This window comes from Sebastes fasciatus, chromosome 7 (genome assembly GCF_043250625.1).
Source record: "Sebastes fasciatus isolate fSebFas1 chromosome 7, fSebFas1.pri, whole genome shotgun sequence".
Lineage (NCBI taxonomy): Eukaryota > Metazoa > Chordata > Actinopteri > Perciformes > Sebastidae > Sebastes > Sebastes fasciatus.
In genome coordinates, this window is record NC_133801.1 from 36,317,212 (window position 1) to 36,337,278 (window position 20,067).

The following is a 20,067-nucleotide window of genomic DNA, read 5'->3' on the forward strand; positions in this document are numbered from 1 at the left end:
TAATTCACTGTGATTAGACTGTATTACACATATTTATAAGCCTAAAATTACAAAAGGTCTTGCCGATTCTTGCAGATTACTACACTGATATTTGCATGCACAAATCAGTGTGTTGTTCTTGGGTGCAAAACTGCTTTTTGAATGCATTAACACCATGTGTGATGCTGGTCAAAATTTGTCAAAATTGTGTTACAGTTCTCATCGAGGATACTTATGGGGGTGACAATATAAATATCATAATAATAATAAATACAGAATTTAACACTGTAAGCCATTGTCTCATTGGGGGGCCAAGATATCCGAATTGCACCTGTGAATATGTGTCATTTAAGAATGTATAAATTATGTTTTTGTACTGTCTGATGGATTAATCCATCAATCAGTTTTGAGAAATTACTGCGCTCAAAACTGTTATTTTTGTTAAAGGGGAACCGTACCCATAATCACATAAATTTGTCTTTGCATATGATGTTAATAAAGGTGTTTTTTCCAACAATACACATATTGTGACTAGAGACACCCTTGTATTTAGAATAATTAGCTTGTATTTATCTATCGGGTTCATTTACATAATATAATTATTTGAAGTATTTACATTTTATAGTATGGTGTGTTTACCTGGCTGTTATGAAAGCTCCCCCTTTTGTTTGCCTGTCAAACATTCAAAAAGGCTTTTTTCACAGTAGCCATTTTGACATATCATCGCAGGGTAAACACAGGTGTAATTGATAAAATGAATTATGGTCCAGTTATATTTAGTGTCACAGTCATTCCTGTGAGCAAGCACGCACAATAGCAGGGCCCTGGTCCACAGACAGGGCAATAATTAATGTTATTAATTACCTGTGTTTACCCTGCAATGACATGTCAAAAAGGGTTGCTGTGAAAAGGGTCTACAGCCATTGCACATAACATACCAACTGCACAGTGCACACTGGCCTCTTTCTACCCACCTGGAAACTAAAGAGGCCAGTAAGTGAAAGTGGCACATATTTGTTCAGTTAGTTATCAAGCAATATAAAAACACACCTCAGCAAATTATCTACAAATACACATAGTGTCCTTTGTTTGTATATACAGGGGAATTATTTTGGCTGTCCAAAGATGCACTGCCAAAATAAAGGCTTTTTCAACTTACTGCTTACTGAAACCCCTCGGCTCCAACAAGACTCTGTTCATGCAGAGAAATGCAGGATGCTAGCAAAAAACACACTGTACACTAACGTAGCCCGCCCAGCACCAACAAGCATGACAGTTACTGACAAAGTTAGCAACTAAGCTAGCTAGCTGGTAAAGAAAGTCGAACTTCTAGCAAAGAGACAGATACTTTACTCAAACCAAAGCTAAAAGAAGAGTGAATATTGAGCTAACCCTTGTCAGTAGGACAGTAACGTGACTTCAGTGAAATGATAGTGTTGCTCCTTGTCTGCTGAAAGTGTCAGTAAGAGACGGTTAGCTAACAGATTAGCATAACTTTATGAGGTGATAGTTTAGTAGGTCTTCTGCCTCCTAGTGGCCAAACAAGATGGATGCAGTCTTAAATGTGCTGTGTTTTATCACTGTGTAAGTCCTGCATTCAAAACTTTACTTCAGTGAAAGTATCATCATGGAGAATGACAGCTATCATTAATAACTAAAACAATACATTGTATTTTTTGACATTAGTTATATAATTCATAATTAAGTGTTCATGTTATATTTCTGGGTTATTGTGTCAGCAGAATTTTAATGTTGTAGCTGGTCATGTTGGAATTAACTTTTAACTGCTTTATATACGTTTAACCTTTTGAATCGATTCATTTATATTTTATAACTCCATCAGATATTTTGTATGTAAAATATCACTCACTCACTCATCTTTAACTGCTTATCCAGGCTCGGGTCTCAGGGCAACAGCTCCAGCAGGGGACCCCAAACTTCCCTTTCCCGGGCCACATTAACCAGCTCTGACTGCGGGATCCCGAGGTGTTCCCAGGCCAGTGTGGAGATATAATCTCTCCACCTAGTCCTGGGTCTTCCCCGTGGCCTCCTCCCAGCTGGTCATGCCTGGAACACCTCCCTAGGCAGGTGCCCAGGGGGGGGCATCCTTACTAGATGCCCAAACCACCTCAGCTGACTCCTTTCAACGCAAAAGAGAAGCGGCTCTACTCCGAGACCCTCGCGGATGACTGAGCTTCTCACCCTATCTCTAAGGGAGACGCCAGCCACCCTCCTGAGAAAACCCATTTCGGCCGCTTGTACCCGCGCTCTAGTTATTTCGGTCATAACCCAGCCCTCATGACCATAGGTGAGAAAAAGGAACGAAGATTGACCGGTAGATCGAAAGCTTTGCCTTCCGGCTCAGCTGTCTTTTCGTCACAATGGTAAGGTAAAGCGAATGCAATACCGCCCCTGCTGCTCCGATTCTCCGGCCAATTTCACGTTCCATTGTCCCCTCACTCTCGAATTACCCCCGAGGTACTTGAACTCCTTCACTTGGGGTAAGGACTCATTCCCTACCCGGAGGAGGCAATCTATCGGTTTCCTGCTGAAAACCATGGCCTCAGATTTAGAGGAGCTGATCCTCATCCCAGCCGCTTCACACTCTGCTGCGAACCGATCCAGTGAGTGTGGGAGGTCACTGATCGATGATGCCAACATGCCATCGATGATTCGATCCGAGGTTCGACTATCGGCCGAACCCTCCTTTCCAGCACCTTGAAGTAGAATTTACCAGGGAGGCTGAGTAGTGTGATACCCCTGTAATTGGCACACACTCTCTGGTCCCCCTTTAGAACAGGGGAACCACCACCCCGGCCTGCCACTCCTCAGGCACTGTCATCAACTTCACGTAATGTTGAAGAGACGTGTCATCCAAGACAGCCCCTCCACACCCAAAGCTTTCAGCATTTCTGGACGGATCTCATCAATTCCCGGGGCTTTGCCACTGTAGAGTTGTTTGACTACCTCAATGACTTCCACCAGAAAAATTGATGATGATCCCCCATCAGCTTCCAGCTCTGCCTCTACAATAGAGGGCATATTAGTCGGATTCAGGAGTTCCTCAAAGTGCTCCTTCCACCACCCAAATACCTTGTCAGTTGAGGTCAACATTGTCCAAACCTTACTGTACAGAGCTTGGATGGTTCCCTGTTTCCCCCTCCTGAGGTGCTGGACGGTTTTCCAGAAGCACCTTGGTGCAGGCCGAAAGTCCTTCTCCATGGCTGCTCCAAACTCCTCCAACACCCGCTGCTTTGCCTTCTTCACGGCAGTGGCTGCTACCCTTCGGGCCTGTCAGTAACTTGCAACTGCCTCCGGAGTCCTCCGAGATAACATATCCCGTAAGGCCTCCTTCTTCAGTCAGACGGCTTCCCTGACCACCAGTGTCAACCACGGTGTTCGAGGGTTGCCGCCCCTTAAGACACCCAAGACCTTTAGATCACAGCTCACCACCACAGCTTCAGCAATGGAAGCTTTGAACATCACCTACTCGAGTTCAATGCCCCCAAACCTACACAGCGATGCCAGAAAAGCTCCGCCGGAGGTTTGAGTTGAAAATCTCTAAGGCAGGGGCCTCCTCCAGACGTTCCCAGTTCACCAGCACTACAAGTTTGGGCATACCAGGTCTGTCCAGAGTCTTCCCTCACCCTTTGACCCAATTCACCACCAGATGGTGATCAGTTGACAGCTCCGCCCCTCTCTTCAGTGTCCAAAACATGCGGCCTCAGATCAGACAATACGATCACAAAATCGATCATCGATCTTCGGCCTAGGGTGCTCTGGTACCATGTACATTTATGAGAATCCTTATGTTCGAACATGGTGTTTGTTATGGACAGTCCATGACTAGCACAGAAGTCCAGTAACAAACAACCACTCGGGTTTAGATCAGGGAGGCCATTCCTCCCAATCACGCCTCTCCATCATTGCCCACGTGTGCTTTAAAGTCTCCCAGCAGAACTATGGAGTCCCCTACTAGAGCCCCATGCAGGGTCTCCAAGAAGGCAGAATACTCCGAACTGCTGTTCGGTGCATATGCACAGACAACAGTCAGAGTTCTCCCTCACATAACCCGAAGGCGTAGGGAGGCGACCCTCTTGTCCACCGGGGTAAACTCCAACGTAGCGGCACTTAACCAGGGATTTGTGAGTATACCCACACCTGCCCGGCACCTCACACCTTGGGCAACTCCAGAGAGGAATAGAGTCCAACCCCTATCCAGGAGTACGGTTCCAGAACCGAGGCTGTGCGTATAGGTAAGCCCAATCAGATCTAACTGATAGCACTCCACCTCCCGCACAAGCTCCAGCTCCTTCCCCCACAGAGAGGTGACGTTCCACGTCCCCAGAGCCAGCCTCTGCCGTCCGGGTATAGTCCCTGGCCTTCACTGCCACCCGTGTGGCAGTGAAGGCCAGTGTAACCATGAGCCCTCAGCATACCCATGAGCCCACAGGATGGAGAGGAGGGGGTTGCCACGTTGCTTCTTCAGGGTGTCCCCGGCCGGGATCCGTGGCAAGCCCGGCCACCAGGCGCTCGCTGACGGGCATAGGGGTTTTATGAAACCATTCTTAGTCTGGCCCCTCTCCTGAGACCAATTTGCCATGGGAGACCCTACCAGGAGCACCAGGCTCCAGACAACACAGCCATCAGGGTCATTGGGACACACAAACCTCTCCACCACGTTAAAGTGATGGTCCCCGGAGAGGTAAAATATTGATCTCCAAATTAAATCGATGTCAGATAAATGTTGTGGAGTAGGCCCAGAAGTATAAATTAGCATGAAGTAAAAATACTCAAGCAAATGTTCTTAATTTAAAATTGTACTTTACAGTACTTTATTAAATGTAATTACTTACACCAAACCTTCTTACTCCATTGATTGGCATCAATATAGTATAGGTTGCTACAACAGAGAGGTCTCTGTCTTTTTTTTTTGTTGAGTGGAATATAAATAAAAAGATTGGAAATTATACTGAAATAGTAAATATTGTGTCACTCGTTATGAGTGGAGATATCCTGTAAGTGATACATTTTGATATTTTCAGCAGCATTAGGCATTTTTTCGCAGAAGACATTTTGACATGTCACAGTAGGAAAAGAACAGGTATAAATAATGAAATGAATGATGGCTGAATTCTATTTAGCTGCTTTGATTTCAGGATCCAGGTATTGTCCATGCTGAATTAGTGTCACTGTCACTGGGTCACTTGAACATAACAGAGCCATCGTTAGTGTTATTAGTTACACCTGAGCTTTTCCCACAAAGACAAGTCAAAATGTGTGCTTTGAAAAGGCCTATCGTGGTTATTAATTTGGAATAAATGGAGAACGGCCCTGGTCCGGTCATCAGCGTGGGCAGCAGTGAGTCACCTTGAAGCCATGGTGCCAAGTATAGACTGTGTGATTTTACAAGAATATGGGATTATTATTGTCTGGGTTTATCAATTTGCTTTGATTTTTGTAGTAACCACTTTGATAAAAAAAAGAAACAGGTTATTTTTATGCCATACATTGCAAACTTGTCTGCTTAACAGCTTCCACAAATACTGCACAGGAACCCATCTCCCTACTGAAATATTAGTTAATGAGAAACATCACGCTGTATGACAATAGCATGTAAATAATGTATCTCTGGAGGAATCGGGCCCGGATCAAACAGATCTGAATTGGGCCATCCCCTTCAGATAAGGGGAAGAAGATCCCAGAGATGTAGGTCATTGAAGTTGTACGATAATATGAACAGAAACCTAAAGCTTGTTCAACTTTTCTGACTGATGAAGACATTCTTAGGTGAGCGTAGGGCTCTTTTACTGTGATGGTTGGATTTATATTCAGTTACAGTGCAAATAGAAGGAAAGACAAAATAGTATAATTTGTTCTTACAAGGTTCAACTTTTTCTCTCAATTGTTAAGAATGTATCTTGTATGCTGGTCTTTTATCTTATCAGTTAAGTTCTGTTCTTATTCTAATCCTACTTAAATTGTCACTGTGTATTTTTGAGGATGTATTTTAGTGTGTAACTTATTTTCTCTTTAACAGGTTTGCTCTAGTGCACAGTTTCAAAATGCAGAATCTGACTGAATTTCCAGGCAATGCAACTTCCCACAATAGCCTGGCTGTGATCATCAAGGTGTGTGTGGTTATCCCCTTCTTCTGTGTCTTCCTCTGCTGTATTGCTGTCATGCTGCACATCTTTGCATCTCACAGGCAGTACCTGGACACCACACGCTACATCCTGTTTGCCTACATGCTGATCAATGACACTCTCCAGCTCTTGTCCTCTGTGCTGCTCTTTCTTTTTGTCATGGGCCAGGTGAAATTTGCCATTGTCTTCTGTGTTCCTCTGCTGTTCATTTCCACTGCCGCTTTCCAGAACACACCTTTAATCCTGGCCACCATGTCACTGGAGCGGTATGTTGCCATCTTCTATCCCCTGCAGCGCCCGGCCGCCTGGCGCTCAGACCGTATCTGGATCATTATTCTGTCCCTTTGGCTCATCAGCTGTATTTCCCCTATGATTAACTACTCCATCAGGGAAAGTGACCCTGCTGTGGATATTCTCTCTACCCCTTTCCTTTGCAAAACTGCCGTTATCAACTCATCTCCAATCCAGGCACTGTTCCGAGCCACTGTAAATATTCTCTTCTTTGCAGTGGTGGCTGTTGTCATCCTCTTTACATATGTGAGAATCCTGCTGGAAACCAGGAAGCTGAGGCAGGATAAAGTGTCTGTGAGCAAAGCCATGCACACTGTGCAACTACACAGCTTTCAGCTGCTGCTGTGCATGTTGGCCTTCACTGTCCCCATAACTGAAAGTCTCATAGTGCTGCATGCCAACTGGTTAAAAGAGGACATCGCCTTTTTTAATTATTTCTGTTTCATTCTCACTCCACGCTTTCTCAGCCCGCTCATCTACGGCTTTAGAGATCAGAGTCTCAGGGGCTGCATCAGGAGAACATTTCTCTGCTGCTCAGACAAAGTCAAACCCGTTGTGAGATGCAAGCTGCAGGACATCTTGTCTGCTTCTTAAACTGGCTCTCAGACCTAATGCACACATGTAAAAGATGTATTTGTGATGTGTAAACAGGGTTTCTGCATGTCTTGTAAGCTCTCAAAAAGCATTGAGTACAGTTTCCTGAAAAAAGGCCTTAGAAGGTATTGAAAAGCCTTAAATTTAATTAACAAACCATATCTTTTATTGCCTGCTGCAGTCAGTAATGTTAGTTATGTATTGCTGTTGAACAAAGTGGGAAAAGTGGGATTATTTTGACGGTGTATTGTGCAGGCTAGAAGTGGTTCAATCCTTTTTGTGGAGTCTCAGTTGGCACCATCAGACCTGCAGCAAACACTGTGACAACTGCTGTTAAACATAAACCAGGCAGTGACTGTATTTCTGTGCCAGCAATTAATAAAGATTACTCAATTACGATACGATACGATACGATATGATACGATACGATACGATACAACTTTATTGTCAGTTTGCACTGAAATTCATTTTGCATCCATAGGCAGCTCAGTTTGAGAAAATGTACACATACAATAGACATACTGTTACCATAAACAGACAGACAAGTAGGACCCATCAGACAAAAGAACAAAACACATCACCATTTTCATACATAACCCATTAAGAAATGACCTTCTGTCCTCTGGATTTACATATCTTTAGCAGCACATTAATTATTATTTAGCAACAAGATGGAATGATGGACAAAAGCATTCTTCAGCCTGATGCAGGTTAAATGTAGGGACTCTGAATGTCCTCTTGGAGGGCAGAAGTTGATATTCCCCATTTAAAACATGTAAGGGATCAGAAGAGATGCTGTCGGTAAGTCTGAGCATAATCTTGTTGTGAGCTGCTTGAAAGGAGGCTGCCACAGGTTGGCCAATGATCTTCTATAAAGTTTAGTTTTAAGTTTTACAGATAGACTACTGAGCCAGTCTGTGCTGCAGTACAACAGGACACTCTGAATCACTGAACTGAAAAATAGAAAAATAATCTAGCTACTGGCTCCAAATGATCTGAGTCTGCGAAGAAAGTAAATGTGCTGCTCTATCTTCTTACAGGTAAATTCAATGTGAGGGGTCCATGATAGGGTGGAATCAGGTATTTGTATGAAGAGACCTGTTTAATTTCTACATTGTGAATTGTAACTGGAGGCAGCTGACAGTCAGGAGGAAGGCTGAAAATAATTTCTTCTGTCTTATTAGTGTTGATGATAAGAGCATTTTTGTCACACCATTCAATTAGCCAGTCAACATTATACTGATGCAAACTGAGGTCATCACTGTCAGTCAGCAGAGAAATTAAGGTGGAATCATCAGAGTACTTTAACAGACATTGGTTGGGCACACTGGTGGTACAATCAGCAGTGTACAAAGTAAATAACACAGGTGAACTAATTCATCCTTGAGGTGCTCCAACATTAGTCCTGATGGAGGAAGAGAGAGTGTCATTTACTTTTACTCGCTGTATTCTGTTTTATAAGAAATGAGTTGTACCAATGAATGAGGTTTCGGTTGAACTGTAACTGAATCATTTTGGACAGAAGCACATCAGGCTGGATTGTGTTAAAAGCTGAGGAGAAATCGAGGAAAAGAACTCTGGCAAATCTTTTTGGTTTGTCAAGGTGTTTGGAGAGAAGATGCACAAGAGTGACAGCTGCATCCTCAGTGCTGCGTCCTTGCTTATAGGCACATTGGAAAGGGTCCTGTGTATTGCCTATTTCTTTGTTGAGATGACGGACCATAATCTTCTCAAGTGATTTCATGATAACAGATGTGAGTGCTATTGGCCGAAAATCATTACACTCCTTAGGACAGGGTTTTTTGTAGAGAGGTTTAATATGTGATGTCTTCCAAGCTAGTGGAATGGTGTGAGTGTCAACAGAGAGTTGAAAGATAGGCTGCCCAACAGGCCAATTCCCTGGCAAAAGATTTTAAAAAAAGAGCACTGCTCGAGTCAGGGCCAAGAGCTTTCCTTGAGTTGGCACGTTGGAAAATGCTCCTGACTTCATCCACAGTAATGACAATCCTATCTGCACTAGTGGGTGTGGTATTCTTGAGAAAATCTGCACATTTCTCAGGATAACCGGCAGAGTCAAACCGAGTGAAGAACCTATTTAGCTCATTTGCTGACACAAGTTCATTGTTTGTCATCATAGGTTTGTTAGAGGATGACATTCCCGTCATCCTCTTCATAGTGTCCGAGAGTCTTTTAGGATTGTTGGCTTTAAAGTTCTCCTCCAGACGCTGTCTGTGTGCCTGTTTGGCTAATGGGGTAATGACCTGTCCAGGTTGCAGTGATTTAAGTCTCCCAGCACTATGGCTGGTGCGTCAGGGTGTTTCTGTTGCAGTTTATGTACACAATTCAGAGGGTGGATTTAAGATATCTTGCATGTAAGCCGTAAGCCACTGTCTCCTTGGGGGCCTCAAATAACCAAATTGCACCTGTGAATGTCATTTAAGAATGTATAAATTATGTTTTTGTACGGATTTCTGTAGTGATATTTGCTCTTCCCATAGCAAGAGAACAGATGTCTGTAGACCACATATGTTACTTACTTTCTTTTTTTTTTTTCGTTGTTCTGCATTTTTGTGCTATCCTATCACTAAGTCAATTATAAAATGATATGAGAATGATGAGAGTTTGTTTTGGGGGGAAATATTAAAGTGGTTACCTGTAAATTCCTAGTATACTTGCTCATTTGGTCACTATATCCTGACAGTAGTGCATGAGACAGGTAATCTGAAAAAAATTATGTGTCTCTGTGTCCTCCGGTGCTCCAAACGGCATCTGCAAGATTTCAATGACCAGAGGAAAACAACCAATCAGAGCTGAGCTGGAGCCTTGCCGTCTCTGAGCAGCTGTCAATCACTCACTAACTCCGATCAAACGGTCAAACTAGGCAGCGCTGATCAAATATGAATCAATATTATGTTACTGTAATGCCTATTTCTCAAAATGTTTTCAGAAACATCTTGTACTTTACTGTACAGGGAAAGTTTGTGACCCGGCAGCCATGTTGAGATAAGTTGAGGAAGTTCCAAGCACCGCCCACCAGCCAGAGCAAATGTTCTCATTTTACAGCTAAACAGTACACTACAAGATGTTTCTGAGAACATCTGAGGAGAGAAATAGGCATTACAGTAACATAATATTAATCCATATTTGATCAGTGCTGCCTAGTTTGATTGGAATTCGGATGTGATTGACAACCGCCTCCATTGAATGAACAGCCAATAGGAACGCTCTCTCTCTCTGAAATGACCTGTGATTGGTCAAAGTCTCCCGTCACGGGCTAGATGTTCTAAAGCCTGAAAACAGAGCCATGAGGAGGAGCAGAAGTCTAGTTTTCTCTCAGAACACTTGAATTACAATTTGCTGAAAGGTTATTATGGGATTTTTGCCCAATTATGCCAAAAACGTTCTGCCTACTGCAGGTTTAACTATGGACAATCATGCAGTTAATCATTAATCAATTTAAGGTTAAAGGAATACATACACATACTTGTAAAGGGACATACAGACAGCAGCAACAACATATATAAACATAAAAAAACATAAAAAAAGAAAAGAAAAAAAAGTGCTACCCGTTGTAATAGTGCAGTGCCAAAAGGTTCATATACATACATATTCATATTCATATACATACAACCAACCTCATATATAGATACATATACATACAGTATATACATATGTCTATATCTACACACGCATTCATATACATATCCACTTAGATATATTCGCTTACACAATTATCTATTCTATTATACAGACAAAAAAGGACATATTTACATCCCTTTAGTTGACCTTTTATCGACATTATTTATTTATGAATTTTTGTTTAACTCCAATTTTCACCCTGACTCAAAGTATCCCACCCACGCTCAAAAATGATATTCTGTTCTTTATTTCTATTAACATCCCTCTCAAGAACCCACTGATGTTTCAAAACATTTTGAAACGTTCAGTGTTTAACTGCTGTCTTTTTATAGCTTTAAATATAAATGCTTTCCCCATCATAATGATGATGTTGTTCAGGTCTTTTCCCTTTTCATCATCCCTTAAATCACCAAACATTATAGATAAAGGACAGCTATAGAAATTTGATTTGTAGACTGACATCCACTTTTCAACTTTAATCCAAAATAATGCAACTTCCTTACAATACCAAAATAAATTAATGTCTGACTCCTCTTCCTCCTCACTCAATCTACAGAAGTCACATTGTTGGATGCCCCATTTTTTTAGCATTCTCTTAGTAGGCAAGAATTTGTAGATTAGTTTTAGTTGTAAAATTCTAATGGAGACATCAAAAGAAGTTGTTTAAATACATGTACATACTTTCCTCCATGGGATACATTTGTCTGGTGCAGCAGACATGTTTTTAGATGCATGTATAACTGATATATTTTCTTGTTTATTTTCCTCTTATTCATCCATGTTGTGTCCTTAATGTAGGGGCAACATGCCATTTGTTTTGTACATAATGATAGCTTCCTTTTCCTGATCTGAGGTATAGATGCACAGAGTTGATTATATGTAAAAAGGTCACAAACATTACAGTATACTATTTTAAATTCATCATAAGACATGATTTTGCCCCCACTATTCAAGAGGTCATTTATAAATAATATTCCTTTTTCAAACATTGATTCAATAAACAAAGGTTGATCAACATATTTCTATTATACCACAACACTTGGCTCTGGATTTCATAACTTAACTCTGGTTGATGATATTGGTTTTGAAACCAACTGACTATGGCCTCTTCCAAAAAGCCTGATAAGTATGGAAATGACTTTCTCTTTAATGTAGTGAACTGAAAAGCAGTTAACTGGAGATAAGGATAGAGTTCTTTGTTGAACAGCAGATAAGCAGACCTCAATAATTTTGCTGAAAACCACTGCAGATTTAAGATCCATTTTGGTATAAGGGATGCTTTTAGTGCAAAGTTGAGTGCCTTAAGGTTTAACAATTTAAGTCCACCGTGTTTGAAATATTTGAATCGATTGACAGCCCTAATCTCTCTTTATATACTGTATACTGTATAAGAAATAAGAGAGCAAACTGTAAATTATTGCTTAAATTAAATTATTATGATATATATATATGTATATACATATAATTTATAAACACTGTACAGCAATAATTTACAGTTTGCTCTCTCTTATTTCTTTTATTTTTTTATGATTCGCCACAACAATGAAGTCAGTGAAAATGTCTTTACTGTGCACCTTTAAAATGGCAGTTTGCTTGTAATACAGAGCATCCACCTGCAGGTGTCGCACTGACTCCAAACTTAATACTAAATGCATTCAACCAGTGAGTAAATGCCTTCCTCTAATCAGCCAGTTTAAGGCAATACAAATGAGTTGAATGAAAGTGGTGTATACATCATAACATGCTTTTAATCCACTCACATCATTTATCTGCACGGGTCAAGGCTCAAACTGAATGTGCAGCTCGTTTCATCCCAAATGGACCATAACTCCATAAAGTTTGATGTTATTAATAATGCAAATAAACATGTCGGGTGCGTACTGTTATGAGAAACGAATTGTCCTGACTGAATTGAGGCTGCAGGCCAGCCCCATACACACAAGGAGACAAGGAGACAAGGAGACAGCTGATCTCAGAGCAGATGAGGGAGATCCCCGCGTGGACCTCAGAGGCACGTTGGTAAACCCTGAAGCTCCTCAGTCCAGTAGAGAGAGGAGCTCAGTCACTGAGCTGCTGCTGCTGAAGGAGAAGGAGAAGAAGAAGAAGAGAGGGAATAGGTTGATGATCTGCGCTGGAGATGAAGTCTCCCACATCATGTGTCTACTTCAGTTGGAGTCTGCTGGCTGTAGCTGTGATTCCTGCTTCTTTAGGTGAAATGTATACGTCGCTGCTGAACGTGAAGCAGGCGATCAGCGTTGAACGGAAACTGATCGATTACTTGAGAACTTATATTGACCACGAGGTAGAGAGACTGGAGGACATGAAGCGGTGAGTGGCATGCACGAGGACACGCTGGAGATGATGGGGTTAAACTATTCATTGATTTGATCAGAAACAGCGCAGCACATCTGAACTGTCTGTGGAGAAAGAAAGGACTAATTCACTGCTCTTTTATTCAAGAAAAGTCTCTGTTAACAGTAACAAGCGAGTGTGACACATCCTGTAGCCCCTCCTCAGACACAGACAGACAGGGAGTACTAATGGAACAAGTGTGTGGACATGATGACGAGGACACATGTGGAGCTTTATGGGCACATTCTCAGACCCACAGCTGGGAATCCTGCATTTAAATGAACCTCATTTGGACGAAATTATCCCAAAATGACATCGCACCGTGGTGACGTTATTAGTTTATGTCTGGTTCCAGCATAAGATTTTGGACCTGTCCAAAGAAGGTTTTATCAGCTGCACTTTCTTCCAGTCAGAAACCTTCATTAGGTTGGAAACAAGATCAGGGCTGGCTCTAGCCCTTATGGTGCTTTTTTTCTCGTAAAGTTGTGACTTTATTCTCGTCATATTAAGATTTTTTTTCTCCTACAGTTATGACTTTATTCTCATCATATTACGATTTTTTTGCTCATAAAGTTATGACTTTATTCTCGTTTTATTAAAAAACATTCTCGTAAAGTTGTGACTTTATTCTCGTATTATTACAATTTTTTCTCGTAAAGTTATGACTTTATTCTTGTTGTATTACGATTTTCTTTTCTCGTTAAGTTATAACTTTATTCTCGTAATATTACAACCCTTATTTTCGTAAAGTTGTGACTTTATTCTTGTAATATGATTTTTCTTCTCGTAAAGTTATGACTTTATTCTCGTAATATTACCAATTTATTTCTTGTACAGTTATGACTTTATTCTCGTCATATTACGACTTTTTTTCTTGTAAAGTTATGACTTTAATCTTGTCATATTACGATTTTTGTTCTCGTAAAGTTATGACTTTATTCTCTTAATATTACAACCTTCTTTCTCGTAAAGTTGTGACTTTATTCTTGTAATATTATGATTTTTTCTCTCGTAAAGTTATAACCTTATTCTCGTTATATTACGACTTTTTTTCTCGTAAAGTTATGACTTTATTCTCGTAATAGTACGATTTTGTTTCTCGTAAAGTTATTACTTTATTCTCGTAATATTACGACCTATTTTCTTGTAAAGTTGTGACTTTATTCTCGTAATATTATGATTTTTTTTCTCGTACAGTTATGACTTTATTCTCGTAATATTACGACTTTTTTTCTCGTAAAGTTATGACTTCATTCTCGTAATAGTACGATTTTTGTTCTCGTAAAGTTATGACTTTATTCTCGTAATAGTACAATTAATTTTCTTGTAAAGTTATGACTTTATTCTCGTTTTATTACAACTTTCTTTCTCGTAAAGTTATGACTTTATTCTCGTAATGGTACCATTTTTTCCTCGTAAAGTTATTACTTTATTCTCGTCATATTACGATTTTTGTTTTCTTAAAGTTGTGACTTTATTCTCGTAATATTACCACTTTATTTCTTGTACAGTTATGACTTTATTCTCGTAAAGTTGTGACTTAATTCTTGTAATATTATGATTTTTTTTCTCGTAAAGTTATGACTTTATTCTCGTAATATTAATCAAATCAAATCAAATCAATTTATTTTTGTATAGCGTCAAATCACAACAGAAGTTATCTCAAGACGCTTTATATATAGAGCAGGTCTATGACCGTACACCATAGTTTAGAGACCCAACAGGATCCACCAAGCGCACTGTGGCCAGGAAAAACTCCCCGATTACTGGGAAGAAACCTGGAGCAGAACCGGGCGCAGGGCGGGCGGCCATCTGCCGAGACCGGCTGGGGGGATAGATAGATAGAGAGAGAGTGAGAGAGAGAGAGAGAGAGAGAGAGAGAGAGAGATAGAGAGAGAGATAGAGAAGCAGCCACAATAGCAGTCTAGCAGCTGTAATAGCTAATACAAGTAGGACTGATAACACAAAACCAATAGTGGTGGATGGAAAGAGTGATAATACAACTATCGGAAAGCCAGCACTGTCCAGCATCTCTCCTCAGTACGTCCATGTGTATTGGTGTGGGACGTCCCTGCGATCGATGCCCGTGCGTTGGTTCCTGCAGCATCAGCATGCTTGCTGGGAGCTCATGATGTCTTTGGCAGTGATTGAGAAGTGTTATTCTCCAGGCTGCCACATTGTCACTAGGTGTTGGAAATCCCTCGTTAGCATTGGTAGTCCCTCGTACAGACGTAGTTAATTAGGGATGGTAGCAGTTGGTGTCAAGCAGGCACCGACGCGGCAGCAGATGCAGCCACAATACCGGAGACCACCAAGATCCAGGTGAAACCCTGCTCCAAGTGTACCCATGCTCCAGGTATAACCTCGCTCCAGGTGTGACCCCGCTCCACGGTTAGCTGCGAGACAAGGAGGCACAAGGACTCCCGGGAAGGAATGAAGTTAGTAACAACATGGACATGGGACATGAGTATATACATAAGGAGAGGGGAGCTCAGTGGCTGTTTTCGAAACCGCATACTATACTAGTAGTACGTACTGATTTGGCCAAAATGTAGTATGTAGTATGCAGTATGCGAACAAAAGAAAAATCTCCAGTATGCCAGAAATACCTGGATGACGTACTGATTTGGAAAAATTCTCCAGTATGCATCGGACCAGTCTATCTCGCCTACTGTATCCCACAATGCAAAGCGCCGGAACAGCACAGGCTACGGGTATAAAAACAGCAGCTAAAAGCTGCTCTTTTTTTACGTTTTCTGTAGCCATTTCAACACTAAATTCACTTCTGAAAGTTTTTGAGGCGAGAAATCAACTGTGTAGATTATTAATATCGGCAGTTTTACGAAGTTAGATGGCGAATCGAACATTTGTTCCACCGTTGTCGGAGTTTAGAAGCTCCACAGAATACCGTGACAGCCAGCGAGCGCCTGCCCGGGTCGCTGCCAGCAAGCCGGGTAGTCACGCTCAGAGACCGCTATGAGCTGCTGGAGCTCTCTAGAGACCGGTCTGTAGACGAGAGGCTTTGATTTCCTTGTTGACGGATAGTTTGTTTAAGTATCACAACACAGATGTCCATTATAAATTAACAGGAACCTGTGTTTATTTGCCTTTTTTCGAGTTAAAAAGCTCCACAATCGCCCGCGGGCGTAGCTCGCTGGAGAGCCGGCCAGTGACGCTCACAGAGCGGCTGCAGAGCAGCAGAGTGGCGAGGGAAGATGAGAGGAGAGGAAGAGGAGAGGAGAGAGAAGAGGAGAGGGAAAGAGCAGCTTCTGACAGGGCAGAGAGGTTCCTGATGAGACAACATGACACTTTTTTAACATTTCTCTAATATCTGGAGGGAGATCAGTCCTTTTGCTGTAACTGAAAAAGCAGTTTGAGTAAAGTAAACGTTGTGGATGAATGTTTTATATTTCCCGTCTCTCCTCGTTGATGATCCTGTTTGTCGGACTTCTTTATGAGCTGTCAGAATAAATAGTTTAAACCTGCAGTATCTTATAAAGTAAACAAGCACAACATAAACAACAAAATCAAAGTTGTATTTTTTGATAATATTGTAATAGTGGTACAAGTTAGTTTTTTTGTCCTGTGCTTTAAGAGCTGGTTTGAAGGCTTAAGCCTCGTCTAGCATACTGCTAAATACATCACTTTAACTGTCACATACTGCATACTACTGAGGAACGCAGTATACAGTATGTACTGTATACTGCATACTGCGCTCCTCAGTAGTATGCAGTATGCGGTTTCGAAAACAGCCAGTGTGTCATAGGAAGTTCCTTATGACAGTGTGTCATAGGAAGTCCCCCGGCAGTCTATGCCTATAGCAGCTTAAGTATAAGCGTTATCAAAGAGGAAAGTCTTTAGCCTACTCTTAAATGTAGAGACGGTGTCTGCCTCCCGGACTGAAACTGGGAGCTGGTTCCAGAGAAGAGGAGCTTGATAGCTGAAGGCTCTTGCTCCCATTCTACTTTTGGAGACTCTATGAACCTCAAGTAACCCTGCATTCTGTGAGCGCAGTGCTCTAGTGGGGTAGTAGGGTACTGTGAGCTCTTTAAGATATGATGGGGCCTGACCGTTTAGCGCTTTGTAGGTGAGGAGGACGATTTTAAAATCTATTCTGGATTTTACAGGCAGCCAGTGCAGAGAAGCTAATACAGGCGTAATATGATCTCTTTTTCTAGTTCTAGTCAGTACACGTGCTGCAGAATTCTGGATCAACTGGAGAGTCTTAAGAGACTTATTGGAGCAGCCTGATAATAAGGAATTGCAGTAATCGAGTCTAGAGGTAACAAATGCATGGACTAATTTTTCTGCATCATTTTGACACAGGATGTGCCTGATCTTCGCAATGTTACGTAGATGAAAGAAGGCAGTCCGTGAGGTTTGTTTTATGTGAGAGTTAAAGGACATATCCTGGTCGAAGACAACTCCCAGGTTCCTTACGGTGGTGCTGGAGGCCAGGGCAATGCCATCTAAAGTAACTATATCATTAGATAATTTGTTTCGGAGGTGCTCAGGGCCTAGTACAATAACTTCAGTTTTGTCTGAGTTTAACATCAGGAAATTGCAGGTCATCCAGGTTTTTATGTCCTTAAGGCATGCTTGAAGTTTAGTTAACTGGTTTGTTTCGTCTGGCTTGATTGATAGATATAATTGGGTATCATCTGCATAACAATGGAAGTTTATGGAGTGTTTTCTAATAACATTGCCTAAGGGAAGCATATATAAGGTAAATAGAATTGGTCCAAGTACAGAACCCTGTGGAACTCCGTGACTAACTTTGGCGTGCATGGAGGACTCATCGTTGACATGTACAAACTGAGATCGATCTGATAAATAGGACTTAAACCAACTTAGTGCAGTTCCTTTAATGCCAATTAAATGTTCCAGTCTTTGTAATAGGATGTCATGGTCAATGGTGTCGAAAGCAGCACTGAGATCTAGCAAGACAAGTACAGAGACAAGTCCTTTGTCCGATGCCATTAGAAGGTCATTTGTAATTTTCACTAGTGCTGTCTCTGTGCTATGGTGCACTCTAAATCCTGACTGATAATCTTCGAATAAATGATTGTTCTGTAGAAAGTCACACAGCTGACTGGCAACTACTTTTTCGAGTATTTTGGAGGTAAAGGGAAGGTTAGATATAGGTCTATAGTTGGCTAGGACCTCTGGATCAAGAGTGGGCTTTTTAAGAAGAGGTTTAATTACAGCTACTTTAAAGGACTGTGGTACATAGCCTGTTAGTAAAGACACATTGATCATATCCAGTAAAGAGGTGCTAACTAGAGGTAAAACTTCTTTAAGCAGTTTAGTTGGGATGGGGTCTAGGAGACAGGTAGATGATTTAGATGAGGAGATCAGTGAGGTTAATTTGTGGAGATCGATAGGAGAAAAGCAGTCTAAATATATATCAGGTTGTACAGCTGTTTCTAAGGTTCCTAAGTTTGAGGATAAATTGGTACCAGTTGACGGTAGGAGGTGATTCATTTTGTCTCTAATAGTTATGATTTTATCATTAAAGAAACTCATGAAGTCACTACTACTGAGGGTTGTAGGAATACATGGCTCAATAGAGCTGTGGCTCTCTGTCAGCCTTTTTACAGTGCTGAATAGAAACCTAGGGTTGTTCTTATTTTTCTCTATTAATGATGAGTAATGGGCTGCTCTGGCATCACAGAGAGCCTTCCTATATGTTTTAAGACTATCTTGCCAGACTAAATGAGATTCTTCCTGTTTGGTGGAATGCCATATCCTTTCCAGTTTCCTCGATGCTTGCTTTAATTTACGTGTTTGAGGGTTATACCATGGAGCTGACTTCCTTTGTTTTACTAACTTCTTTTTTAGAGGGGCAACAGAATCAAGTGTGACTCGCAGTGAGTCTGTAGCACTATCTACAAGATGATCAATTTGGGTAGGGCTAAAATTAACATACGAGTCCTCTGTTATATTGAGACATGGTATTGAATTTAATGCTGATGGAATCGCTTCCTTAAATTTAGCTACAACACTATCGGATAGACATCTAGTGTACACACTTTTATCTGATGGTGTATAGTCTAGTAATAAGAATTCAAAAGTGATTAAATAATGGTCTGATAAAAGAGAGTTCTGTGGAAAAACAATTAAATGTTCAATTTCAACGCCATATGACATAACAAGGTCGAGGGTGTGGTTAAAGCGGTGAGTGGGTTTATGCACGTTCTGCGAGAAACCAATTGAATCTAATAAAGAGATAAACGCAGTACTGAGGCTATCATTATCAACATCCACATGCATATTAAAATCACCTACTATAATGACTTTATCTGTTTTCAGGACTAAGCTTGATAGAAACTCTGAGAATTCAGATAGAAATTCAGAATATGGGCCTGGAGCGCGGTACACTATAACAAATAAAATTGGCTGTAGTGCTTTCCAGGTTGGGTGTGAAAGACTAAGAACAAGGCTTTCAAATGAGTTATAATTTAGTTTAGTTTTAGGGTTTATTAATAGGCTTGAGTCGAAGATGGCTGCAACTCCACCTCCTCGGCCGGTGTCTCGAGGAATGTGAGTATTAATATGACTCGGGGGAGTGGATTCGTTTAGGCTGATATATTCTTCCTGACACAGCCAGGTTTCGGTAAGACAAAATAAATCAATGTGATTATCTGATATTAAATCATTTACTAGTAGAGCTTTAGATGACAGAGATCTGATATTTAAGAGTCCACATTTAATTCTCCTGTTTTGTTGCTTTATTGCAGTGCTAGTGTTAGATTTTATTAGATTATTATGTTTAACTCCTCTTCTGTTTACTTTTGATTTAATTAATTTAGGTGGGGCAGACACAGTCTCAGTTAGGTTTGGGGTTAAGCTATGGGTGGGTAACTGCTCTAATGGAAGCGCAGAGAAGTGTGTAAGACTACAGCTCTGCGTCCTGGAATGACCCCTGGTTTGTCATGGATTTGTTCCACCAACAATCTTGGTCAGATTTACCACTTTATTTCTTGTACAGTTATGACTTTATTCTCATAATATTACCACTTTATTTCTTGTACAGTTATGACTTTATTCTCGTCATATTAAGACT

General features: G+C 41.0%; 2 protein-coding genes across 4 annotated transcripts in view; both read left to right on the forward strand.

The window, feature by feature from the left end:
- Positions 1-6,044: 6,044 nt before the first annotated feature.
- On the forward strand, positions 6,045-7,010 carry LOC141770712 (odorant receptor 131-2-like). The gene has a single exon (XM_074640558.1). It carries the CDS (start codon positions 6,045-6,047, stop codon positions 7,008-7,010), a length of 966 nt encoding a protein of 321 aa, XP_074496659.1.
- A 5,597-nt stretch (positions 7,011-12,607) lies between these two features.
- The window catches only part of p4ha3 (prolyl 4-hydroxylase, alpha polypeptide III), a 56,028-nt gene continuing 48,568 nt past the window's right edge, over positions 12,608-20,067 (forward strand). The window contains exon 1 of one of the 3 annotated variants that reach the window (XM_074640530.1): positions 12,608-12,977. In XM_074640530.1, coding sequence (XP_074496631.1) covers positions 12,787-12,977 — 191 coding nt within the window. In that variant the 5' untranslated portion in view covers positions 12,608-12,786. The remainder of the gene's footprint in view (positions 12,978-20,067) is intronic. The other 2 variants (XM_074640528.1, XM_074640529.1) reach the window with 2 other exon arrangements.